The sequence below is a fragment of the Pongo pygmaeus genome, chromosome 22 (genome assembly GCF_028885625.2).
Source record: "Pongo pygmaeus isolate AG05252 chromosome 22, NHGRI_mPonPyg2-v2.0_pri, whole genome shotgun sequence".
NCBI lineage: Eukaryota > Metazoa > Chordata > Mammalia > Primates > Hominidae > Pongo > Pongo pygmaeus.
The window spans coordinates 58,111,882-58,138,669 of record NC_072395.2 but is presented as its reverse complement, the minus strand read 5'-3'; the positions used below and the strand labels follow the sequence as shown (position 1 = coordinate 58,138,669).

The following is a 26,788-nucleotide window of genomic DNA, read 5'->3' as shown; positions in this document are numbered from 1 at the left end:
ATGGCATGGCAAGGAAACAATGGTCATGAGCAGAGCAGCCAGGTTTCCTAGGCAGCAAGAGGTGGGTCAGTGAAGAGGGCTGCAAAGTCTGATAGAGGTGACCCCTCAGGGGGAAAGGACAAGAAAGTCACATACTGAGAACCGGGGGTTTCTCCTGGGCTGGTGGATGTAGACAGAGAAACTGTCCCCAGCTTCCTCCCTGACCTCTAGGGCCTGCTTCCTGCATCTGGCAGTCCAGGCTGGGCTGAGCAGATGCTGGGCACAGAGACGGCCCCACATGACAGGGGTCCTCTCCCTGAGTCTCGCTCCACCCTGGGGAGCCAGGCACTGGCCAAGGATGTGGCTTCCTTTCCCAGGAGCTACCCACAGAGAGATGCTGCTGCGTGTTCTCACTCCCGGGATGTGGGAAGAGGACTCGGGGGTTCCTTTTGCTACTGGGAACTTCTAGACTGATTTAATAGGGTTTCTTCTATCATTCTAAATTGTGCTTTTTTTCCCCACAGATTTTCTACTCTTGCTAGAGCTTTCTCCCTCCTCAAAAGAAGTCACACAGAAACTTATCTGGCATCGTTAACATTAACTGATACAACAGATAGGCCCTACTTTCAAATAAAGCAAGAATTAGTAAGCCCCTTGCCATCTTCCAGAGCAGATTGAGGCCATTCACAGGACGAAGATGACAGGAATCAAATATTAATATAGTATGCTTTCTCCAGATAAAACAAACTTAGGTTAAAAAGATGAACATTTTGGGAAAAAAGCTTGTAAGTGCAGTTCCTAAACTTGCATATGGCAGACATTTTGAAGAAAAAAAGAAGTAACCATCTCCCGTCGGTGTGGCACAGTGGTTTTTGTTGATTGAGAACATTTCACATTTGTCAGACATGAAAACAGGCAGGGTTACATACAACACCAAGATGGTTACCTGTTGTCATGACGACTCCAGCCAGCACTTTTCTGCGAGCGTGAGGGGAGGAGAAGTTGTCGGTGAGGTCGCCGAACTTACCCAGGACCAGGCGTGAGACAGCGTCAGCTAAAACCTGTGTGGGAAGCACAGATGCAGGTTAGAGGCCAGGTGCAGCTGGGAGCAGGGTTCACTCTCTGAATGCTGCACGCACTCTCCCTTATGGAGTGACACAGGCTGCTTCTCATCTGGAAAACCACACAGGTAAATATGGCAAACAAGTATGTGTGTATGTTTCTTCCAGAACATTCCTTGGAAATAGACACCCCAGGATCCTGCCAGGCTCTGGCTGGGTCCTTCGCTACCCGCGTGGGGCCAGTGTGGAGTGTGGGCACCACACACGAGCATCCCTCCAATCCTCACCGCAGGCCAGCCTGGCCCTCAGGAGGAAACCGAGGCAAACAGGCAAAACTGCCTGCTCAGGGACACCTGCCCATGCCTATGCCCACCTAGTATGGCCCTCCCACCCCCCTTGCCCTCTCTCACATGCACACACGGTGTGGCTCAGTCACCTCCAGGGCCACACACAGCTGGGAGCACAGCCCAGGATGATGTGCAAAATCACAGGCAAGAGAAAGGGGCAGCTTGGAGATGCGATCCAGTGAAAGAAGCCACAAGCTGTGCACAGCACCTTCCTCAAAGGTGCCACCGAAAAGCTTCTCAGTCATTCCAGCCTCTCCACACAAATGCGCTCTGACTCCGCTCACTTGCCCAGACGGTACGATAGAATCATGTACCAAAGAACAGCACGGGGAGGGAAAGCGCTTAGACGTTCAGAACACCTGCACAGGTATATGCTCAGGTCAGACAGACACCTGTATTAAAGTGCTTCTGAGAACAGATGTATTTGTTGGATTTTGGACATGGTCTTATGGCTTATGATTTATCTTGGAAATAATGAGCCCATGGCATTTTGGGAAATGATATCTGCTGGGAGGTGGGTGTTAAGAGCCAGTTTCAACTCATGTACCACCAATTTCACACTTGTCTGGAAAATCAAATGACTACTAGGAAAACCCAGCATCCCCAGCTTGGTCCTTAATAAAATATTTCTGAAATGAATAGAAAAGATAGTTGTCAGGATGTTTTTCTCTTATCATTGCACCAGCAAATATCAGTGAGCCCCAGAGGACAGTGTTCAAGACAAGTCACGTGGAGAATGGACACAGGCTTTGATAGCAGGGATCCATGTACCCGCAGGCAGTGGCATCTGCAATGCAGGGGTGAGCGGACGCGAGGAACTGAGGCTGTGACAGAAACACAGGACGTGGCCAGGCTGCCAGAGGGAAGGGGCGACGCATTCGAATTGGCCAGGGTGCCAGAGGGAAAGGGCGATTCATTCCAGTTTACAGAGAAGAAAAAGTCACAAGAAGATTAGGGATAAGCCAGAGGAAATAAAAGTTTCCATTTCATATAAGATTAGGCGAATCTCCAAACTTTCAAAGAGAGGCGAAGAAATTTAACTTCAGAGTGAGTTCCGAGAGCCTCACTCTGAAGGTCTGGTGCTGGGGCTGATGCTTGTTAACGCAGACATCTGAGGCACATGGCCAGGGCTCAGCCCCCCTTGAGGGGATTACTGGTCTCATTAACCTGTATGGTTAATGAAGGACTTCCCTCTTAATTTGGGAGACAGATATAAGAACAAAAAAAAAAATTCTCTTAAGAGTTAAACCCATGCCGCACAGTCCCAGGCAGCACCATTTACCTGCAATGACACGCAGGGATGTCTGACCTACGTCCTTCAAGGATTACTCTAGAAAAAGAGTGAGGGTTTTCCACCCACCCTAGAATGCACATTTGGAAATTTCCTGTTGAAAGACAATAGAGCCCAGGAACAAAGCCCTAAGGACTGGTTCTGGGAGGGCCACCCGGGTCCTACAAGGAACACATGTCACATTCCGGGGCTATCCTGGGGGCTCCAAAGACACAAGGTGGCAGGGTCCACTCCGGCAGAGACTAGAAGTGCAGCTCCATCCCCTCATGCCCTAGTGGTTCTGGACATGAGGCCCAGAGCCTGGTGTTCAGCACCTACAGAGCCCAGAGGAATGTGGCATCAGGTGGCTGAGACAGCCCTGCCCACCTGCACCCCTCCCCAGGCTGGAGACCAGCAGATGTCCCTCCAGCCTTCCCAAGCCAGGGGCTCTGGTCATGTTCCACACAGAAGTCACTGCAGGCACACAGCCAGGCCAGGGAGGCAGGGGTGACATCTATACTGGTGCTTCTATCTGCGTCTGCCTAAGGTGCTCCCAGCCTACACACTAAAGGTTCAGACATCTGGGATCCACGGCATCTGATGTCATTTCAATGGTCTTATATGCCACTCTGTCAATATTAACGGAAGACAAGTCACATCAGACAATATTTTGAACTCAGGCTTTAATATTTTAGCAAAGAGTAACCCTGAAAATAAAAAATCACATGGGATCTAGCAGCACTGATTTGTTAAAGTACAAATGGACTAATAATCCTTATAAACAATGTTGACGAGAGGTTAATAAGGGAAGCCAGTATTTGGTTCGTTAAAAAAGTCAGTGAAATACCTTGAATATATTATTTCATACTGATGTTGTATTTGATTCCTTTAGGCAAAATAAAATACATTTCCTTCCTTTAAAACAGAACTCCTGGTCATCTCAGACTACAACTGCACAGAGGTTATTCTAATTGTAGCCAACAGCAAAAAAGAAACTATAAGACACTTGGACTCTTCCAGGGGACACAAGCCACCTTCAAGTCTTGTGGTCAAGGGTAGTACACATGTTATCTTCAAAGTGAAGAAGACTCTGATACAAAGGAATAAATGAATAGAGGGTCAAAAAAATAATTTTTGCAATAGACCAGAAGAACTCTGGATTCCTAAGAAAAGAAGGAATACATAATCAGAGAGTTTTAGGATTTAGAGATGAGAACTAAAGGTGATTTTCTCCTTTACTTTTTCTCTTTCATGTAAGCCAATCTAAGCCCACCCTGGAACTTCCCCTTCCTTCATCCTGATTTCACTGGGCTGGGGAGGTCAAATGGAAGGTCAAATGGAAGAGTGGCTGTCCACCTCCAGCCTGGGGACGGGGGGAAGTCCTCATAGAGCCCATGTAGGAAATTCAAAGTAGAGACTCCCAGGCAACTGGCAGGCCCTAGAACAGTTGTTGGAGGCCCCTCCCTCCCTGTGCTCTGATACGTGCTCACTGCTGTGCTGGCTCATTCTCTGCTTTGATGGGCTCCTCAGCTTGGGAACAGCGAACAGCCACCAGCCAGTCATGTGGGAGCCCAGAGGCTGCCATCCTGACCCAGACTTGGGTTTTCAGCTGTTGACGGGCTGGTGTCACTTATCTTGAATGTGAGATTCTTGGATGAGACCTTTGAAGGAAAATGGTGCTGAACTGGGGGTAAGGTTTCAAAGACTGGGCTCTTCTTCCCTCTCTCCTGCTAAAGGCTTGCTGTGGGATGAGGGTCATGGGGGGGTTGCCTAACAGGAAGGGAGTTATGGATAGTGCTATAAACACTGCTCTGGTGGACGGGGTCTCAGGTGTCCCTGCCTTGTATTGTGACAGACCCAGCATGCACTAGGATGTAGTTGGCTTCTCAGTGGCCACATGGCCATGGAAATCAAGCAGCCAGACTTACCAGTAACTCCTCCTGGTGGGGACAGAGTGATGTCAAGGTGGAAAGTCAATAGTAATCCTGAAACTAAAATGCTGTCTAGAAGCATTACCAAGAGCAATGACCCCGTGTTTTAAAGCAGCAGCATAGCTCCTCACCTGTGGTAAATGCAGCTGAAGACCCTCACTGGGAATAGGCTGGCGAGATGGCGTCTGATCCAAGTGCAAGTTAAAAATGGTGGCCAGGGCAGACTGGGCAGCCCGGGCCTTGGCAAGCTTCTTGTTTCTCCCCGAGCCTTCAAAGAACTGACCATCCACGACCACAGACATGACGAAGCTCTTGGCATGGCTCTCCCCGCTCTCGGAGAGGAAGTCATACTTGAGTCCTGGGCGCAGTTCGTTCAAGATCATCACGGGATTCTTCCCACTCGGGGGTGGGAATGGTGGTAAGACAGGGAGAGGAGGCTGGGCTAGGCTGGCAGGCACCGGGGAAGCAGTCAAGCTGAGGTCCCCGCTGGAACTGAAGGAGTCATCCCCGTTGGAGCCCACGTAAAAGGGAGGCTCCGCCTTGTCAGGAGTTTCAAAACCATTGAAGAGCGTGTCAGGGAAGTCGGCCTGGTCAGATGTGAAGTCCGTGTTGACAGACAGGGTCCTCCCCATGGCCAGGTGGGCCTCAGAGGCATTAGGAAACTGAACGAAAGACCTCAAGGCCTTCTCAGCAGCATGGAGTTTTGCTTTTTTCTTTGTGGGACCAGAGCCCTCAAAAACCTGGCCATTCACCTCCACAGACATGACAAACAAAGGTGCGTGCACGGGCCCAGTCTGGGACAGGAGCGTGTACTGCAAACCAGGCTTGATCTCATTCAGCTGCATCAAGGCGTTCTTGGGTAGGACAGGCCCTGGTGTTTTCCTCCTTTTCTTCAGGCGGTACTTGGAGTGGCCATTGCTGCCCTCCTCCAGGGGCCGCTTTCTGCCGGGGCCACCACCACCCCCATTGGAGAGCTGAGAGCCCTCGCCAGGCCCAGGTGTGCTGCCATCCTTGGGGGACACGTTGTCCAGATTGCGGTTTTCCTTCACATCAGTGCTGCTGGAACCTGTGGTGCCCAGAAAGAGTAACTTACAATGCCTTCGTTGCAGGATCTTGTAAATGCAAAATTTATAGATTCCTTTAGCTCTCTTTGTAACTGGTTAAGTGATGTGTGCTTATAAATTTTATTCCTTGATGTATACATGAAGAGTTATACATTTAGTTAAAGAACTATCAGCCTCAACTAAACAAGTAATCTGACACTTTGCTTAGTGACTAATACCATTTCTATTTAGTGTCACCAACTGCTTTTGCTTTAAAAAGTAAAATCTTTAAATAATTTTTTTCTTCTGAGAATATTCTGAAGTATCTAGACTTTTTCAACCTTATCAAAATGTGGGATGATAAATTAATCCAGAAAGACCTTACATTAATAAGTCTAATGAAATGACAATTTAATATCAATATATGGATAAATATATATTTATTTTAGCATTTTCCTTTCACTGTTGTTTACCCTCATGCTATCTAAGGGTTTTAAATTGCAGTGTCTCTCAGAAGAGAAAACTATTTAAAAACATGCATTCACAAGATAATTAGTTTTTCAGGTTTAAAATATTCAATCAATAAATGCAATTATTTGATTTAGTTTATGAACCAATCTTTAAAAGCTGCTTATGTAATTGTGTAAAGTATTATGGCTTTTTAGTTGTTGTGTTTAGGAGGGTATGGTTTTATTTCTAGTATATATTTAAAAATGAGAATATTATATATGGGAGCTGATTAAGTCTGAATCCTTAATACCGTTCCATGATAGGAAAAGTGTGTAAGAACAAGACACAAAACTGAAGCTGTAGGCAGGCTACAACTTCGTAACTTCATAAATACACTTTCTGGTGATTTTGTCTTTTTTAAAACAATTATTTGACGAATTTCCAGGATAATTTGTTTATCCTAAATTTTAAAGGTATTTTAGATTTTGAATTAATACAGACAATTTTAGAATTCTAAAATTACATGGCAAAATAAACATAATTTTTAAATTGTATGTATGTATGTATGTATGTATGTATGTATGTATGTATGTATTTTTGAGACTGGAGTGCAGTGGCATGATCTCGGCTCACTGCAACCTCCACCTCCCAGGTTCAAGTGATTCTCCTGCCTCAGCCTCCCGAGTAGCTGGGACTACAGGTGTGCGCTACCATGCCTGGCTAATTTTTGTATTTTTAGTAGAGATGGGGTTTCATCACATTGGCCAGGCTGGTCTGGAACTCCTGACCTCAGGTGATCCGCCTGCCTTGGCCTCCCAAAGTGCTGGGATTACAGGCATGAGCTACTGTGCCCGGCCCTAATTTTTTATTTTAAAAAGAGGAGTATAAAGTGTTCATCAAGCTTTTTAAAAAGGAGAAGAAGAAATAATTCCTTTCCATCATGGCTAGGCAGCTGTCACATGGAGCCCAGGGGTGAGGGCTACAGGGCCCTGCAAGGTTGTAATGTGAATGAAAGTTAAAGACATCTACCACTAGATTTCAAAAATCTATATTTTTTAAGTAACCAAAATATTGCTAAAATTGTAAACCGATTTACAAGTGCCCCATATGGTGGCTGTAGGGTCTATTTCTACTCCATGTGTAAAAAGGTAAATTCTCATTATGTTGAGCAAACTGAAAAGTTGTGAAAATATTCATCAACTTCATCCATGGGAAGGCTTAAAGGGACCAAGTCCTCGCCCTTGGCTGCCAATCTTTGAGGTTAAAGATCTCTAATTCCAGGGCTGTCATCATTCAGCCAAGACAGCAGAGCATAAACGTGGTTTAGACACAACCCATGGGAAAACTGATGCCACACTGTAGCAGAGGCTAAGAGATTTAAAACTTTCTCTACAGACATCATTTCTCCAAAATAATCCTCACACACACACCACTTCTCCCAGTTGACAAAGCTGATGGAATGGACACTAAATTTTCATTTATAACATCCTCCAGCAAAAGCTCAATAGGTTACTCCTTTCGGTGCTCAAAGGGAACAAAAGGTTAAAAAAAATGTAGAGCCAAGATGGAATTCAGAGATTAATAAACTGAGCAAGAACATAACATAGTAGATTACTGCTTACATTTTGACTTTGTTGCTAAACAATTATCAATATCAAAAATCAAATCATTATAAATGTATTTGGACATGCATTTAACCAAATATTTATAACCTCTGAAATAACCAAATACTTTCCTTTCAGAAATAAAAATAATTACTATTGGATTGACAAATAATCTTCAGAAGAATATACTTTCTGTAACACAGATTACATACATTCTAAATTCTTATTCAGTTCAGGAGCACCCTGAAATACTACTCTCATTGTCACTGAAAATGCTACTATAATAAAAGAAAATACTAAAACTAGAGAAAGAAGCCACTTTCACAGCTTTTCTTAAACAGATGCCTTCTCTTTCTGTATCATGCTACTACATTTCATAAATGTAAATACTGATCATGATAGGGCTTTGCATTGCTTTCAAAATGATAAAAAATACAGGACCAGAATTTCCAAGTTTTAGCACTAGAACATCAGCTTATCTTTACAGAAAAATTATTCGTGAGGATTCTTTATCATGTCAAGTTATCACAGGATCAGTTTGGGGATAGTTCCAGAACCTACACGATCATGAAGCTTCTGTCTATGCAAGGTGACTGCAGCTGTAGGCTGTGGGCCACAGTCCTGACACAGAGGCCCTGGGGACCCCTGCACACGCTCCGTCGGTGGGCTACTGCATGGGCCAAGCACAAGTCACATTTTCTCAAATGAGGAAAATGGACGTAACCTCTCTCTTAAAACTTGTCACGAAATTGGAAACAGTGAGTAGAACTGCCCAGTAAAAACATAAAGCTGGGTTTTTAAAAGATCTCAAGAGCAGGATTGATGAGGAAAAAAACCTGAAAAAACAATCACCAGCAGGCATGGGCTGCGCACACAACAGCGGAAGTGAGGTGAGCACACTGGTCCTGTGGTTCCTGGGTAGCACTGCAGGAGGTGGTCTCACCCTCACACCCCAGATGGCTGACTTCAACCAAAGCCAACACTTAGCATACAGTCCATAGAGCAGAGGCCCAGCCCCCTCCACAGCATCCACAGCACACCCACGGGGCAGCAATACCACGCAGAAATCAATACCATGCAGAAATCAATACCATGCAGAAATGCTTCACTGGGTCATGGTTTGGGTTCTACATGGTACGCAAGAGCGACTCCAAGACCCCAGATCATCAGTTGTGCGTAAAGTCAAAGGGAAAGTGCTAAGTTCTAATGCTCAATAATCACTCCCAGTGACATGTCACTCATCATTGACAGCTGCATGTTATTCCTTGAGACAAGTAAGAAGGTAAATACGGATATTTACATTAGTTAGAGCAATGATGCCTTTGTTGTAATTTCTCTACTAAACTCTCCCAACTTCCGTGGAAGCATCTAAACCTGTTTTCTGGGACTGAAGATGAACTAGAAGAGATAAGTACCTTCACCGAAACACCAACGTACCCCAGCGGCCTTCCACCCCCCAGCACCAGAGAGAACAGCACGGAAGGAGGAGGCCACACCAGTCCCAGCTCTCATTAGCACCTTTGCAAACTTTAGATCAACAGACACGTGTGAATCCCCTTCCTTCAAAATGCAGGGAAAACCTGCATTTTGAAGGGAAATATTTCTGTCCTATTATTGCAAAGGACTGGGTATTTAAATCAATCTTAGACGTTATCTTCGATTTGCATGCATGAATACTCAGAGCATTATTCTGAGAGGCACGCCGTGACAGGACTCCACATGAAACAGTGGGGCTTCATGAGATATACCCAGAAGCCCATTCCACAGGGCACAGTGATGCCCCACGACGATAACGAGGAAGGAAAAACCTAGACATACAGCTGCAGGGAAAACGTCTGCAGCAAATTCTGACACCTGTTGCAGAGAACACACCAAAAATGAAAAACACGCCACTGTCACTAGAAGATGTTATGGGAAAAAACACAATCCCCACACTGGTCTCATGAAATACATTTGCAAAAACACCAAAATGTTAACGTAAAATTAGCTATCTGATACTACGTGATAGGCCTAGATCTTACTCATGTTTTCTTCATCTTCTATATCCATGGCAAAATACTTTTGAGGGTTTCTTGACTGGCGGAGACTGTTTCTGTCTGAAAGACAGTAAGAAAATAGCATTTAGTGTGCCTATGATTGGAGTAATACGAAGTAAGTCTACTCTAAGGAAATAATTACAACATTATTACAAATTAAAGGAAAAAAATCATAAAATAAGAACTAGGTCTTGTTAGAGAAGTCAGATCTGCCATCTGGTATAAAATACTCCTCCTTGGCACATTCCAGTCCAGCAAAGGACTTCTCGCGTGGATTCTAGTACAGCAAAGGATGTCTCGCGTGAATTCTCCCACATGGAGGAATGATGAGGGTGGGACCAGGTCCCAGCAAGGGAGGTTCAGGGCCAGTGCCCAGGGACCTCACACCACTCTGAGGAGGGTGGGTTTGATTCCGGGCAATGGAGGGCCATGAAGAGCGCTGAACTAGGGACAAAGGCACTGGCATCTGCACTCTGGAAACATGCCTGCTGTGGGATGGACTAAGGACACAACACGCCATGACAGATGGTGACAGACCTCAGAAGGGCGCTCACATACTTGCCATCTATCTTTACTCTGGGTAGACTTTTGGCTTCCAGCTGTAAACTAAAGCCACACAGCAGAATCAGCACCTACAGCTTCTCACTTAGCTACTTCTCTCTCACCTTGAATAGCTCCTCATGCAGACAAAACTAAAGTGCACATGACTGCTAAAATTCAATCTAATTTCTGAGCTACATATAAGTATTATTTTGTTGGCAGGAGAAACCACAGGAAATCCTCAAAGAACAGGTATTACAATTTCTAGTTACTAACAAATTTAAGAGTTTCCTCTTCTGAAATATTTTAGATATACTTTGTCAGACCGTATTAATACATGTTCTATAATAAAGAATATCATCAAATTGCAATTGAGGAAAAAGAAGATTCACAAATTTTATAATCACACGTTACTTTGTATACAAATAAAACTTATAAATCACTAAAAGGCAAATTCATTGCTCTTAGAAAATGGTGACTAAAATGTACTAAAACATGCATATATCTTATATATCTATATCAAATATCATATATCTAAAAATATATATCTATATATAGTTTTTCATGAAATCATTTGTTAATAACTTTCAATCTCACTATATTTCAGGCAAATGTGTTGCTAAAAGTTAAATGAGTTTCTCTTTAGAATCCTTTATTCAAGAAAGTTTTCCAGATAGTTTTAAAAGCATTATTATTTTATAGTCATTAACTATTTCAAGATATATTTTCTGAGAATCTATTATGTGCAAAGCACTTGTGCTAGATACAAGAACCTAAATCAGATTCTGAGAAGCTTAAATGTAAATATTGCCTGAACAGCTGATTATATTAAGGAATTATGATAAATTATTTTAGGTGTAGAAATGGCAGTTCTCTTTTAGTGACATATACTGAAGTATTTACAAATGAAAGGACAATATCTAGGATTTACTTCAAAATAATTCAGTGTGGTGAGAAAAACATAGATGAGGTGTAGACAAAACCAACCAATGGGCCCTGGTTGGTAATTACTGATGTGGCTGATGGGCTTGCAGAGTTCTTGATACAATTGTATATTTGTATATGTTTTAATATTTCCATTATGGAAGGACTGATAAAAAGTAATTGGGTTAAGGTCTAGAATGGGAGGTGAGATGTAGGCACAGAGGGCAAGACCCCTGCGGGCAGGGCAGATGCCCTCAGTAGGCTGCGGGTGCTCCCAGGAGCCTCCTGGCTGGAGGGATCAGGCCAAAAAATGAGGACATGCTCATTAAACTGAGCTTCAGACAAGAGGTCTGGCTGAGCATATCATGAAGACAGGAAAACAGGTGGCTTGGGTGAGGGCACTGAGGTTATGCAGGCAAAGTGATGCCAAGGCGCTTCTCAGAAGCCCAAACTATAAACTGGAGGAACAACGAATAAGCCTGTCCAAATAGCTCTGTTCTTATTGGCTGAAACTGGCTTTAAATAGGCAAAGGAACTTCCTCAGTGGGAAGACAAAGTTCTCCTTTTTCCTCCCATTAAATACAACTAAAAATCCTGGCTGTTATACATAAAACACACATAAAAAGACTGAGAGATGTAGAGAAAGCTGACAAGCCAGGGGGGCCTCAGGACCTGAGAAGCGACCCTGCATTTTCCTTTTGCTTCATTTTCTCAACATAGAGCTGAAGAAGCCAGAACCCAGAAACATCAGCAGGCATTGGCAAAAACAAAACACACAAAAAGCTGCAACAAAAGCTGTTCTCTCTGGCCAAAGGACCAGGAAAGAGGTAGCCCAGCAAGGCAGAAAACTTCTTAGACAAGAATTGCTTTATTCCAGCCAAACACAACAGAAAAAACCTCAGCCATGCCCCACCCGTGCCAGGCTGTAAGGACAACCCCAGAGTCCCCTTGTTGGGTGGTGTCAGACAAGGCTGAGTGACGAGCCACAATTTTCATTCCCACCAGGCTCTAACAACCCCTTCCCTTCCCACACCACAGTGCAGAGTCATGGGAGACTATGTGGGGAACCTGGGCTCTCTTCCCACCTGGTGGAAACAATGCTAGCCGGTGCTGTCAGTGAAGGCTCCAGATGGAGCAGTGATGAGGCCCTCTCACAACAGGGAGCTATCCGGGAGCCCCAGTGGGGAACTTGGACTTATCCCCCATCCAGCAGTAATGAGACAGCATCCCCGCTTCCTCTGACACCGTGGTGTATGAGAAAGTCAGCTAAAACAGAAGGTTTCAGTAAGATTTAGAGTCTCATAATATCATATAATCAGGTTCCAATAAAAAATCACTTGTCACATCGAGAAACAGAAGATATCAAACTAAATGAAAAAAGACAATCAACAGATGCCAACACGGAGATGACACAGATGTTAGAATTCTCTTAGAAAGACTTTAACGTAACCACCATAAAAAAAATAAAGTGGGAGCAATCAGTCTAGCTGATCTCAGCATTTACTACAAAGCTATAGTCATCAGTACAGGACAGTGTTGGCAAGGGGCAGACGAGCAGATCACAAGAGGATAGCACAGAGAACCCCGAATAGACCACACAAGCATGTCCAACTGATTTTGGACAAAGGTGCAAAAGCAATTTCGTGAAGAGGCATAGCCTTATTGGGGCAACTAGAGATCCAAAAACATGAAGCTCAATTCAGGTCTCCTACCTTATTCAAAACTTAACTCAAAATAGATGGTGGGCTTACATGCAAAACATAAAACTATAAAACTTTTAGAAAGTCACAGGAGAAAATCCTCAGGATCTAGGGCTAGGCAAAGAGTTTTTAGACTTCATACCAAAAGCACAATCCACAAAAGAAACAACTGATAAACTGGAAGTTAAAAACTTTTTCTCTGCAAACATCCCTGTTAAAAAGATAAAAAAACAAGCTACAGACTGGGAGAAAATATTTGAAAAATACATATCCAACAAATAGAATATATAAGAAATTCTCAAAGCTCAACAGTAAAATAAACAAATAGTCCAATTAGAAAATGGGCAAAGGACATGAAGAGGATCTACAGATGGAAAATAAACTCATGGAAAGATGCTCAGGATCACGAGTCACTAGGGAAATGCAACTGAGAACTACAGTGAGATAACTCCGCTGCACGCCTCCGAGAAGGGCTATTAAACATAGTGTTGCTTTAAAAATAGTGACAGCCCCAAGTGAAAATGAGGCTGTGGAGAAAAGGGATCTCTCATAGACTGCTGGCAGAAATGTAAAATGGGATAGCTACTCTAGAAAGTAGTTTGGCAGTTTCTTAAAAATAAAATATGCAACTACCACATGACTCAGCAATTGTACTCCTGGGCATTTATCCCAGAGAAATGAAGGCTTATGTTCATATAAGTATTATTTCTTACAACTACATGTGAATCTATATTATCTCAAAATAAAAAGTTTTTTTTTATTTTTATTTTTGAGAATCTCGCTCACCCAGGCTGGAGTGCAGTGGCGCTATCTCGGCTCACTGCAACCTCTACCTCCCAGGTTCAAGCTGCCTGCCATCAGCCTCCTGAGTAGCTGGGATTACAGGGACGTGCCACCATGCCTGGCTAATTTTTGTATTTTTAGTAGAGATGGGGTTTCACCATGTTGGCCAGGCTGGTCTCGAACTCCTGACCTCAGATGATCTGCCCGCCTTGACCTCCAAAGTGCTGGGATTACAGGCATGAGTCACTGCACCCAGCCTTCAAAATAAAAAGTTTATTAATAATAGGCAGAAGACACACAAAAGGCTAATTTAATTCTTATACATAATTAATCAATAATTGGTTTGCCTGAGAAGGCTGACTTCTCTCAGATTTCTGGGACCAGGAAAAACAAACTTTACAACAACAATAAAAGTGCTGAGGCACAGGAGTGAGCCCAGCTCATGTAGTTCACCTAATTCATACAGTTCACCTTGTTTTCCTGCCCTTACATATTAAAATTCTTTTAAAAGGACACGGAAAATGTCTCACAGTAGAAAATAGTCATGCCGAGGGTGGTGGCAGGTGAGTACCTGCAGGTACCGCCCACATTAAGAATGGGAGCTACAAATCTCTTGCAGAGCAGAAGCCAACGTTTTCAGTTTTGACGAATGCCAACTCTTGTACCAAAGGTTATAAAACAAAGCGAAATAGCACATGCAAGCACTTTAGCACATTTCACAGAGCTATTTTTTCTTCCCTTTTTAAAAGAACCTCTTATGACCTGAACTACAAACAAATAAGAATTAAAACCCTCTCAAATATCCCCTATGGAACAAAATTCCAAGAATGGTCAATTTAAAAAAAGCCTTATTTGATAGCAATATTCAAAACAACCTCTTCATTTCTCAGAATGCCTCCTAATGCAGTGAGAAGTAAGACAGAGCTAGGAGGTGGTGAGTGTGGAAGAACACTGAACTTGACTGCAGAAGACCTGAGACTTCAGTTTCACTTGGTTCCAGGTACAAATCCACCTTTTTTTTTTAATGGAACTAGACAAGCTGATTCTAATGTTTACATGAAAAGGATAAACAGACTCAAATACTCAGGAAAACTCTGAACCAAAGGAGCAGGTGGCTTAGTCCTTCCTATTAGAAATAAAGAGCCTCAGTGCCTAAACCAACACAGCGTGGCTCACAGACAAAGAGGGTCAATGTGATGGAAGAAAAACCCAGAATCAGACACAGCACATCCAGACACAGAATATTTGGTAAAGGTGGCATTTTAAATCAGGGACATAGGAACATGCTTTTTATTTTTAATAAACAGGACCGGACACTGTGTGCCAACATGGAAGAAGATCAAGCTGGATCAAACAAGGCTGTTCCCTCACCGTGTCCTGATCATTTCTTCATGAGCTCGCTTTTGATTTCAGCTAACATGATCAAATTGACAATGTTATACGTTTTATACTGGGGGTAGGTAAATGATTGTTATATTATTCTTTATACCATTTTATAGATACATTGCAACCACAAGTATAAACAATATATATATATATATAATGTTTTTAACAACTTTGGACAATGAGCATACCTACCCTTTTTCTCCCCTTCCCTTAATGAAAAAACATATCCTGGAATAAAATATTAAAAACATGACTTATTTACATTAAAGATGCATCAGAACTTGAATAGTTTCTATTGTGCTGGTAAAAAATGCCATCTTTAGGAGTCCACTAAAAGTTTATAGATTAAAAACTGTTTAAGACAACTGGTGAACTTGACTAAAATTACTAATATATATTACTGGATTAAATCCATTTTCCCCTCAAAAATGGATAGCTTTGAGAAAACTTTTACATATTCTTTATGACTGCTATGGGTTCCATATTTAATAGCTTTGAACTGCAAACTAAAAAAAAAGAGAGAAACGTTATTAAAGTGGAGAGTATTCGTGTTGATTCTTTACTATACATCAAGCAGCATTCCAAAACTAGATTAACTTTGTAGCAAAAAAATTGAAAGATGATTTGCTTATTTAACAAAAGCAACTGAAGTATAAACCTCTTAAATCATTTGAACAAAAACAATCTGAAACTCAACAAGCGAATCATGCATGTTTAGAGATACACTTCACCTCATAATTTATATTTTGCTTTCAGTATTATCTAAACCAAACAATATCACTAAAGTGTTCCAAAATATTCAATTGATAATATTTTCAGTGAAATATTTTACCTTCTAGGAAACCACCCCTGCAATCTGCTAAGTGAATCTTTATAGCTCTTGTACACAGAGCAAGCAAGATTTGTGCCTAATTTTCAGCAAATGCATTTTTTCTAGTGCAATGCAAAAGGAGATAATTAAAATAAGAATAATAATGTACAATATTCATCATATTAAGTGGGAAATATTGATGAGAATAGGAATCTACTGAAACAGAAGAGGAAATTCCAGCAAGGACAAATGACAGAAAGAAACACGCAGAGGTGTCAGTTAGGGCACCTTGCACAGGGCACTAACACCTCAGTTGTCCAGTCAGCAACTTCATCAAACTGTGGCTCTAGTTCTTCCCTCATTAAAAGGGATGCATCATGGGAGAACCACATGCCAATAGCACAGACAGTAGCTGCCAGCAAGGCAGCTCTAGGGTGGCTGGGCGGGGGTGGGCCTGGTGAGGCCTGGGCGCGCCAGGGGGCCTCAAGTAAGGTGTTTTCAGCTTTGACAAATGCCAACTCCTTGTTCACCTGGCCACCCCGGGCAGCAGGTGTACCAATGCACATGTGTAAATCTTGTCGCCTCATTGCACCCATCAGGCCAGACATCTGGAGACTACCTGGTTCTCTCTCCCCTCTCACCCCACACCCCATGTCACCAGCTCTTCTCCCAAAGTTGGGCTAAACACATCAGCCTGTCTGCCTCTGCGCTGCTGTTACCACTCAGCTTGTGCAGGAGCCTCTCTGCCTTCTCTTGACCCTGAGAGCCCCTCTCCTCGCAGCAGCCAGGGCTATATCCTTATAAATAAAAAATGTGCTCTAACACATGCCCATGTGCTCACGGCCACTGGGAACATTGTCAGCCCTTCGCCATGCCCACCAGAGCCTCTCCAACTTCCTGGGGTGCTTCCCTGTTCCCTCCTTGCCACGTCCTCGCGCAAGGCTTCATGAGACCCCACCTCTTACTGCTCAAGTCCCAGCTCACACAGCACCAACCCACCCCAGCGCCCCCCTCCCTCTCCCTCCACGCACAGTGCAATCCACAATTTGTCTCCCTGTTTGTGGCCTGCCTCTCCCAGCGGGCTGCAAGGCCCACATGGCTGGGGCAGGCTCGGTCTCCTCCACCCCTCCACCCCAGGCGCCATGCCTGCCCCCACAGGCATGCTGTACACTGAGTTCCTCCACCCCCAGCTTTTCCTTGGCAGCCCCAGTACTTGTGCCAACACAGGGGCACACTTGGGGCTTTCGTGGCCTACTTCAGGCCCTGTGGACACATGCAACAGCTGTCCTCCCCTGTCCAGAGTCTTCACTTGGCTGCTACAGTTGTTTCCTAAAAATAAACCAAACAATCCTGAGTGCTGTAACATCCCTGAGACGCCTACACATCCTGGATGGTGCCTGCAATGTGGCAGTGGCTCTGCAGCTTTCTGCTCTTTAAAATAGGGCCATGTGTTGGTCTTCACCAGAAGGAAAAAGCATGAACTTCTATCATTTATTATTAATCTGTAATTTTTATTGAAAGGTGTCAACTGGATGGCAAGTGTTCAAATGTACACTAGTTGTCACCAGTTAAGGGATCAGCAAAAAAAGCACACAGCCCAAGCTGACTGTGCCGAGCGAACTCAGCTATGCCAATATGGGACAGACAGCTACTCTGAGTCTACAGGAGCAGGGCCAATGGCCCCAAACCAAACACAGCAAGCACGGGGACAAGCGTGGCACAGCACAGAGGGCCAGATGTCCCTCGAGTTTCTTTCAGTCACCCCACTCACTGCTGCCTGGTACTCAGCATCACCCTGAGCAGGCCCAGGGAGCACACCGTCCACACCCCTGACTCCCATAGGCCCCAGCAGCCCCCAGGAGGTCGCATGTGTGCTACCATTGTGGTGAAACTGCACAAGGCTCGCTGTCGTGGATGGAGCTGTGGACGCCACTGGCCTTGAGGGCCCAGAGTCAGCGCCCCTGGTGGGGGGACTTGAGGGCCCAGAGTCAGCACCCCTGGTGTGGGGTGGGGGTGGGGGAGGGGGATTCCCGGCTCCTTGTGCAAAGCTGGTTGCCCCTCCCCGCTCACTCCCCCACTGGCCTGACCACCCTGCTTTTCCCACCAGGCCCTGAGCTCTGCTAGGACAGACTCAAGCCTCATCCTCAGTGTCCACAGCTCTCAGCCGGGTGCTTCCTGTGAGGAAGATCATGGACGCTTCCAATTGTGATGTCCTCAACTAACTAATCACAGCCAGGGAATGTTACCTGTGCCCTGTTGCCTTCTGGGACCCTGTGGGCTGTATCCACTTTCTCCAAAACACATCTAAACTTGATTGCATACGAACTGACCTCTAAGTCCTTAAATCAGAAACATTTGTAAATGAAAGGGCTTTATATTGGTTACTATTGATGTGAAAGGGATCTACTTAGTACAATCCTCATAAACAACTGTTTTCCCAGGCAGCTATTATCGTCCTCTTCTAAGGAACAGAAACACCTCATGGGTCACTCTGGATGGGAAGCCTCTGACCAGCCTGCCGTCTGCAAAACGACAGTTGGCCGAGCGGGCAAGGGAGCACTGGGTGAGAGTCCGGGACTGAGCCTCTCCAACCTGGCCCTCGAGCTCTCCAACCTGGGTCTGAAGTGTCTGGTGCTGTGAGTTAAGATTCACATCTGGGTCTGAAGTGTCTGCTGCTGTGAGTTCAGACTCACATCTTCTTGGAGCCTGTTTCAGGCCCTCCAGCTCTCCAACCTGGGTCTGAAGTTTCTGGTGCTGTGAGCTGAGACTCTCTCCCATCTTCTTGGTTGTGGTTCTATAGGCGGAGCAAGCCCTGGTGATTCAGTGCTAGCACAGCACCTGCATGAAGGAGGGCTCATGGGCATCAGCTACTGTCCCTAAAGCAAGGAGTGGGGCTTTCGTGGACAGACCTGCCTGCCCCTGCTTCCCCATGTCCCTAGTCAGGTGTGGCTCTTTTTGGTAAATCAGAACCCAGTGTCACAGGATCCTCAGGGTATCATTTTTCTGGCCAGAAACCTCCACCACTGGTGGCGCCTTTACCCGAGTTTTGCTTGGGCCTGCTGGGCTCATTCTGCCCACACAGCCTGGCAGGCTGCGCTTGGCTCACACTTCCAGCCTGGATCCCATGCCTGCCAAGGGTGAGCCAGGCGTGGAGCGGCAAGGGGTGTGTGAGTGAGTAGGCACAGGGTCCAGCTATTGTGTACAGTCAGGCAGGTGGGGCGGGCAGACCCAGGCACTGGCATGGACACTGGCTCCCTGCAAGGCTGCAGCTGAACCAGGCATACTTCACACAGCTTCCATGGCTGAAACCAGGGAATACGGTAGCGCCCAGAAGCTTGGAAACACCAGGAACCGCAGGGCCCCAAAGGCGGCATCACCGCCCTGGCTCAGGAAGCTCCTAGGTCTGGGCTCCCTAAAGGGCTGCAGCTCTTCTCTCCTTCTCTCCTCCTCTCCTCATTGCCTGCAACGTGGCAAGCAATGGGTGTGTTTCAGCCCTGTTTGTGTTACAGCTCTTTCAGACCTGCCATTCAGCAGGTTCTGAGTTCTTCTCCCGTGTCCAGGAAGAATGAGGTGCGTGGACAAGTGGAAGGTGAGCAATGTGAAGAGGTAATTCACTCAGTGACAGAACAGCTCAGAGAGACCCACAGTGGGCAGCTATTCTCCATAAGCAGGTGGTCCTGTCTTCTGCCCGAGTCTGGCTGAGTCCGGGGGTTTTTATGGGCTTCAGAGGAAAGTGTGTGCTGATTGGTGCCTGCGTCTGGCTGAGTCCGGGGGTTTTTATGGGCTTCAGAGGAAAGTGTGTGCTGATTGGTGCCCGCGTCTGGCTGAGTCCGGGGTTTTTATGGGCTTCAGAGGAAAGTGTGTGCTGATTGGTGCCCACGTCTGGCTGAGTCCGGGGGTTTTTATGGGCTTCAGAGGAAAGTGTGTGCTGATTGGTGCTCGCGTCTGGCTGAGTCCGGGGTTTTTATGGGCTTCAGAGGAAAGTGTGTGCTGATTGGTGCATGGGCAGTCATGGGTAAGCCCTGAAAAAGCACCGTAAGTTCTCACTCCGGTCTGCGGAACTGATAGCCTGGCCCCCAGGCCTTAAGCCCTCTGTAAGCTGAAGGTGGAGTTTCACCAGGAACCCTCCCTTTTCTTCCCAGGAGCTTGTCTGCCTCCTGCCACCATTATCCTGCCGTCCACAGTGTGCATGGCACCCAGGGTGTTCCTGCCGAGGGGCGGCTGCAAGGCCTGCGCTGTGCTTCCCTCAGCCCTGCGTTGGCCTCCCTCTCATCCTCATCAGCACCCAAAGTCTGGGGGTGCCGAGGCAGCAGGGTGCTGGCATGTCAGCACTGCCCTGAGCAAACACACACCCAGCCAGGTTGTGACAGTGCCCCAGCTCGGCCACAACTTTGCTCTGAAACTGGAGCAGGTGCTGGGAGTGGGGAGAGATCAGGCAGTGGGAGCAGGCAGTTCTCAGCCTGTCGGGGCAAGGGGGCTTCCTGGGCCCCGGTGAGTGCAGGGATGCCTGGGTCCACAGCTGCTAATAGACAGCTGCAGCTGTGCCCAGGATGGCGGGGCTCCTGCCCCTCCAACTTGGAAGGGGGTGGGGCTTCCACCTGTTCCTGGCTCCCACCAACTCTGCGGAGCACAGAGCCCTAGCCTCCCCAGCTGCAGCTGACACCATGGCAGCAGCAACTCCAGACGGGCTGCAGCTGCCATCGCCAGCCTCATCCACACTACAAAAACTGATATTGACTAAAACACTAGATGGTACTGACTACAGCAAGCAAATGCAGGCCAATTAATCCTGCCAAGTTATTTGCAGTATAAATCCTATAAAGCAGATCTTTAAAACCCTGGCTATTTATACCCTCGGGAGAATTACAGTAATTCTTACAGAAATATATTTTCAGTCATGTTTTAACTTGTTTTCTGTTAACCTTCTAGGGGCACACCTTCTGTATAAGTTGATTACTTAACAACACAATGACCCTAACAGAAAATGGGATAATAACACAGACTTCAACTTGTGGAAATGAACAAAAAAGGAGTAAAACCCAAATTCAGTATACGCTCTGTAAGGAGGACACTCACCATAATGAAATGATTAGAAGGCAAATAAAATTCTACCTTGTTTACAATAAAAATCCATAACGTTATGAGTGGAAGTCATATCCAGGAAGATTTTTAGTAAGAATTCCAGACACATAAAATCTAGAACATGCTGCTTATATTTAATTAATTAACAATATTTAGCACTGAGATAACTAAACAGAAGTAAGCAACTGGAAGTATTTTAAAAAAACACAATCATCATGGCAAAGCCGTGCTGGGGCAACTCTAAGGGAGCAAAGCTGAATCAGAGAGCATGGTGAGCGTTACAAATGTGCATGGAACATGTGAACACACATACGTCACAAGACAGTAAGCAAGGAGAAGGCTGAAAGCCACTCCTTTTAATGGGAGTTAAAACAACCAAACAGAAAGAGACCATGTGAGCGTCTGTAAGCCCTCCCACTGCAGCGGCTTCCGGCAGGGATCTCCCACCTCTTTCGGTCCAGCTCTGCGAGGATCTGTGAAAATGATGGAGGTTAATTTCTTCAGTTACCTGCACCCTGAGTCCACTGGATAAAGACCATGTGTTTTCCTTCCATCTAAGGGACCGGGAGCATGTGCCTTGACAGAAGGCAGCCCCTACCCGACGGGCCTGAATGGAGGCAGACATGGTGACCTCCCTGAAAGAGAACCAGGTTTCTATGGTCAGCCTTCCAGCAGCCTACCTACCATGATCGATAATTGTCTTTAGACAAACACCCAATTAAAAAATGTGAGCAAAATTCATAAAAGAATAAATGCAAACAGGCTTTAATACGCTCACTTTTGAAAGTTTCCTTTCATTTTGTAGAAAGCAAAGGTAGTTGTCAAAGTGACACACAGAGCATGGAAGTGACAGGTTGGCTCAGCAACAGGGAAAAGGGTCACTTTCTATGGTGAGCAGCACCCATCTGGCCTCTTGGAAGCCAACATGGCCAGGCCTCCCATGGGGAGCAGCCCCCTTGGCCTGACATACCTTGTTCACACTGCTGTCTAAACGCTAAAACAATCCCAGAAGTCAGAAGAGGCTGGCAATGCAAGAGGACTACGGTGGTAAGAGGTGCAAAGGGGCCTATTCGCCTCCCACTGGACACCAGGAATGAAGCTGGAGGGATGCGGCCACCCCTCGTGTGTGCTCACATCATCCTCCAAGGCAGAAGTTAGGCATTACTGAGCTCCTGGTCATAGTAACACAAAAATATGAAGCCTTAAACACTTCTAAATCTAATTCTAGTACTATGAATTGGAAGAAGATTATTACGGTTTTGCTCCCATTCAAAGATTTAGCTTCAAGGATGATGATATAGTTTGGCTGTGTCCCCACCCAAATCTCATCTTGAATTGTAGCTCCCATAATTCCCACGTGTGTGGGAGGGACCCAGTGGGAGATAACTGAATCACGGGTGCAGTTTCCCCCATACTGTTCTCGTGGTAGTGAAGAAGTCTCATGAGATCTGACTTTTTAAAAGGAGTTTCCCCTTTCACTTGGTTCTTATTTCTCTCTTTGTTGGCTGCCATATAAGACGTCCCTTTGTTCCTCCTTCATCTTCCGTCATGATTATGAGGCCTCTGCAGTCATGTGAACTGTGAGTCAATTAAACCTCTTACTTTATAAATTACTCAGTCTTTATTAGCAGTGCGAAAACAGACTAATGCAGATGATTACCCTGGCTTTTTCATAAAGTTTATTTTGTATCTATGTTTCCTAATTCTTACAATGAACATGTACTGCTTCCATAAGAAAAAAAATAAATTTTATTCTAAGCCTCCCTCCCACACACACGAATATGCCTTACTCTATACAGAATTCCACACGCAGTCTGGAAGGGGAGCAGACCCACGGGAGACTGAGTCACACTCCAACCCACCACAAGCTGTCTCTGCAGTCTTATCTGCAACCACCATCAACCGAAAGAATGGCACACTTTTCCATGATATTACACAAAATATTGTATGCCCTGTACATTCTAGCATACTGTCAGGTCTCAGACAGCCTGTGCAGTTGGCCTAAATACAGGCAGAATAAACAGCTGCTAAGCAGAGGGACACCCGTGGGGTGTGGGGACGTGAGGAAGGTAGGACAGCTCAGGGTGCTTTGGTGGAGGAAGTGGAGGAAACACATATGGGACCTGTGAGCCCTGAGCATGAGGCTGCTGCACAGTGGCCTCGGGGAGGTCCCTCCCCAAATCCCCAAGAGCCACAAAATGATGTCACTGGTACAGGACCAAAGATCCCTAAACTCTCTGACACAATTTTGCAAATCTAAGGCATTTATTCCATCCTATTATCACTACTACACATACTATATATTTTACACCTAACAAATTATGTGTTTTATAAGGCCTAGAGCAAAACTTCCAGATGGTCCCGTTTGCTTCCACATTCTGCCTCACTGTGTTCTACACTGACACCCTCTTCAGATGGGACTCTGGAGGCAATGATCAGAAAGAACCCCCAAAGGATGAAGCCAGTGGCTGAGAGAACAATGGACAAGGGAGTCCCCCCGTCCCGCCCCAACCCGAGAAGAATCAGGGTCTGGAGAATGAGGATGCTCCCTGCTGTGCAGGGTGCAGGAAGCTGGCCAGATAGGGCCAGGCTGGGCCCTTCCGCCTCCCCTCCTGCATAATTGTATTTTATCGCAGTTACCCTGTCCCTGTGTGGCTCCCAGGCTGCCGGCCCACAAAGAACCACAGCCAGACCAACGAAGCAACAATCAGGGATCACCCCGAGGTCTGGACACCAGCTGGAAAGAGGTGATGGGCAAGGACACAGGCTCACCTCCCGTGGGGGTGCTGTGCAATTTGTGGTGTGTGCCACTGCATCTGGGCCAACTCACACAGCTTCCTGCGTGCTTCTCTGTATTCTTTCTCACCTTTCTATTGCTGGACTAGAAGCAACTGCCAGGGTGACTTCTGTTAGAGAACAGAGCTTAAGGATGGAAGAAGCCTAGGTCCCTGAGTGACTTCGAGGGCCAGCTGTGCCACAGAGCATCACCCTTGCTTCTGATGTGGTCACAGGCCCTGGCCCTTCTTTTCCCTGTCCCTCGTTACCCCCACCCTATGCACATATGTCCATACGTGTTCACACATACAGAGCCACACTGATCCACGTGCTTGTTTCCCGCCTTAGTCCAGCATGCCTAAGCAACGGCAAGCTTTAGAAAGCCACAGGAACTGCTGAAGGAGACATCCAGCAACAAAATCACAGGTCAGAACCGGTGCGCACGAGCACAAACCTTCACAGGGCCCTGCCTTCGTGAAGGTGCTCTGTCCTTCACAGTGCAAACGCAGCAGCAATGCATTTGAAAGACTGTCCACTTTGCTCTACTTGACAAAACCTAAGTAAGTTCCTGCTTATTTGAAAATTGTAGTTAATTTTCTAGAATCAAAGGGAAAAAAAAGACAACGATGTAAACTTTATTTTCAATATTAACACTTACAACTGCACTAAGAATTGGCACTGTTCAATCTGCTTTGGATCCAATTTCCATGGTATTTCAAGTGCAATTTCACAAATCTACTTCTACATGCTTACTTTAGAATTTCAACTGTTAACCTAGAGTGTATGCACCTGTGCTTGAAATGCACCCTGTAGCTGAGAGGAGCTCCTGCCCAGGCAGCAGAGTCTTTCTTGTGCTGCGAGGCCCATCAGCACAGATGCAGCGAAAGGTACACACCATAGCCATTACAACAGGTTCTAGGAGATCTGGGCCTTCTATCCATAACGCTGCTGTCCACTGGGGGTTCAACTTTCCTTACTTGGGCCCCTCTCCTGGCAGACACTGCTAGAGAATGGTGCCTTCCATTCTCACCAGATACTGGAGAATATCCCTCCCCACTACTACACATATAGTGCAGCAGTGACAAATCACATAAATCCACCCTCTTCACGCACCTAGTGGGATTTCAGGTGGCCCATTCCAGAACAAACCTCAAGCCTGAAAGCTGTGGCTGCTCCCTGCCACTGCCATCCCATTACTCCCATCTTCCCTAAGCATGTCCAAACCCCTGGTGCCAGCATGCAGAAGGGTGTAATGAGTACTTGTTGGATGAACGGAACAATGGATTGATGGAGAAGTGGGTGGGGGGGTGGATGGATGAATGGATGACAGATGATGGCTGATGGGTGATGGGTGGGTGGGTGGATGGATGGATGGATGATGGATGATGGGTAATGGGTGATGATGGATGGATGGATGGATGGATGGATGATGGGTGATGGGTGGGTAGATGGATGGATGGATGGATGATGGGTGATGGGTGATGATGGGTGGGTGGGTGGGTGGTGCGTGGGTGGGTGGATGGATGGACAAATGGATGATGGGTGATGGGGGATGATGGGTGGGTGGGTGGATGGATGGATGGATGGATGACAGATGATGGGTTATGATGGGTGGGTGGATGAATGGATGGATGAATGGATGATGAATGATGATGGGTGGATGGATGGATGAATGGATGATGGGTGGGTGGGCAGACGGATGGATGGATGGATGAATGGATGATGGGTGATGGTGGGTGGTTGGGTGGGTGGATGATGGGTGATGGTGGGTGGGTGGGTGGATGATGGATGATGGGTAATGGGTGATGATGGATGGGTGGGTGGGTGGATGGATGGATGATGGATGACAGGGGATGATGGGTGGGTGGGTGGATGATGGACGATGGGTAATGGGTGTTGATGGGTGGGTGGGTGGATGAATGAATGGCTGGATGAATGGATGATGGGTGGGTGGGTGGATGGATGGATGGATGATGGATAATGGGTAATGGGTGATGATGGGTGGATGGGTGGATGGATGGATGGATGGATGGATGGATGAATGGATGATGGATGATAGGTGATGATGGGTGGGTGGGTGGGTGGACGGATGAATAGATGGGTGATGGGTAGATGTGCAGATAGATGGATGACTAGATGGACAGATGGATGATGGATGGGTGGGTAGATGGGTGGATGGATGGGTGAGTGAATGGATGATGGATGGGTGGGTAGATGGGTAAATGAGTGAACAGATGGATGATAGGTTGATGGGTAGATGGATGGACTACAATGAGTAGATGGACTGGTATATGGATGGGTGGATAAATGCCATCCCATCCTATACCTCCAGGTGCTACCATGCTCTGCATCTCACAAAGAGTTGATCTCTTTGTAAGGTAAGAGTCATGGCTGGCACCACAGAAGGAGGCTGGCATGACAGCTGCCTGCTTCCTCCCCTTGGCCAACTGGCTCTGCTCATTCTGTGAAGGGTGAAGGTCAGGAGTTCCAGGGCTTCTCCTCCAGAAGTACTCAGGGGGAGTAGGCCTCTCTACGTTTGGACCTCCAGCTCCACAGAGGTCCCCACACCCTGTTCACCTATATCCTGGAAACATGGGGGAGCCCAGCCTCAGACTAAAACACAGTTCAGAACTGCTGCCAGAGGACAGTGGTCTTCACATGCGCATACATGACTAAGCACAGATAAGGATGTTATCACATAGGGGACAAAAAAAACACTCAGTGAGACATACATCTGGAAATATAGGATGCTATTCAGGCAGCAGGAGGGTGGGGAGTGAAGTACTGCCTCTGTGTTCCCATGTCTCTCCCCTCCAACTGGTCATCAACTTAGCAGCAATGCTGTGAGTGAATGAGGCTACAGCAGCAGCCACTGGGCACTGGCTGGGTGTAGGAAGCGCTCCATATATGGGCACTAACTGCTCCTCAGAATCCTGCCCTGTGGCTCCCAGACCTCTCCCAGGTCTCGTGCTGGCAGCATCTGCCAGGGTGGCAGTGTCTGCTTGATGGGGGCTCTGGCCACTACTTAAATGGCACATTATTCTTTAGCCCTATTTTCCTGATGAT

General features: G+C 46.2%; 1 protein-coding gene across 24 annotated transcripts in view; it reads right to left on the bottom strand.

Moving 5' to 3' along the window:
* Positions 1–26,788, bottom strand: part of ADARB1 (adenosine deaminase RNA specific B1) — a 154,929-nt gene that overhangs the window by 48,347 nt on the left and 79,794 nt on the right. For 21 of the 24 annotated variants that reach the window (XR_010125271.1, XR_010125269.1, XR_010125270.1 and 18 more), the window contains 3 exons: positions 9,707–9,781; positions 4,720–5,654; positions 926–1,040 (listed from right to left, as the gene is read on the bottom strand). Coding sequence is in view for 21 of the 24 variants with exons in the window: in XM_063659773.1 (XP_063515843.1) it covers positions 926–1,040; positions 4,720–5,654; positions 9,707–9,781 (1,125 nt within the window). In the remaining 3 variants the exon portion in view is untranslated. Of the gene's footprint in view, positions 1–925; positions 1,041–4,719; positions 5,655–9,706; positions 9,782–21,455; positions 21,583–26,788 lie in introns of those variants that run through there. The other 3 variants (XM_063659768.1, XM_063659772.1, XM_063659781.1) reach the window with 3 other exon arrangements.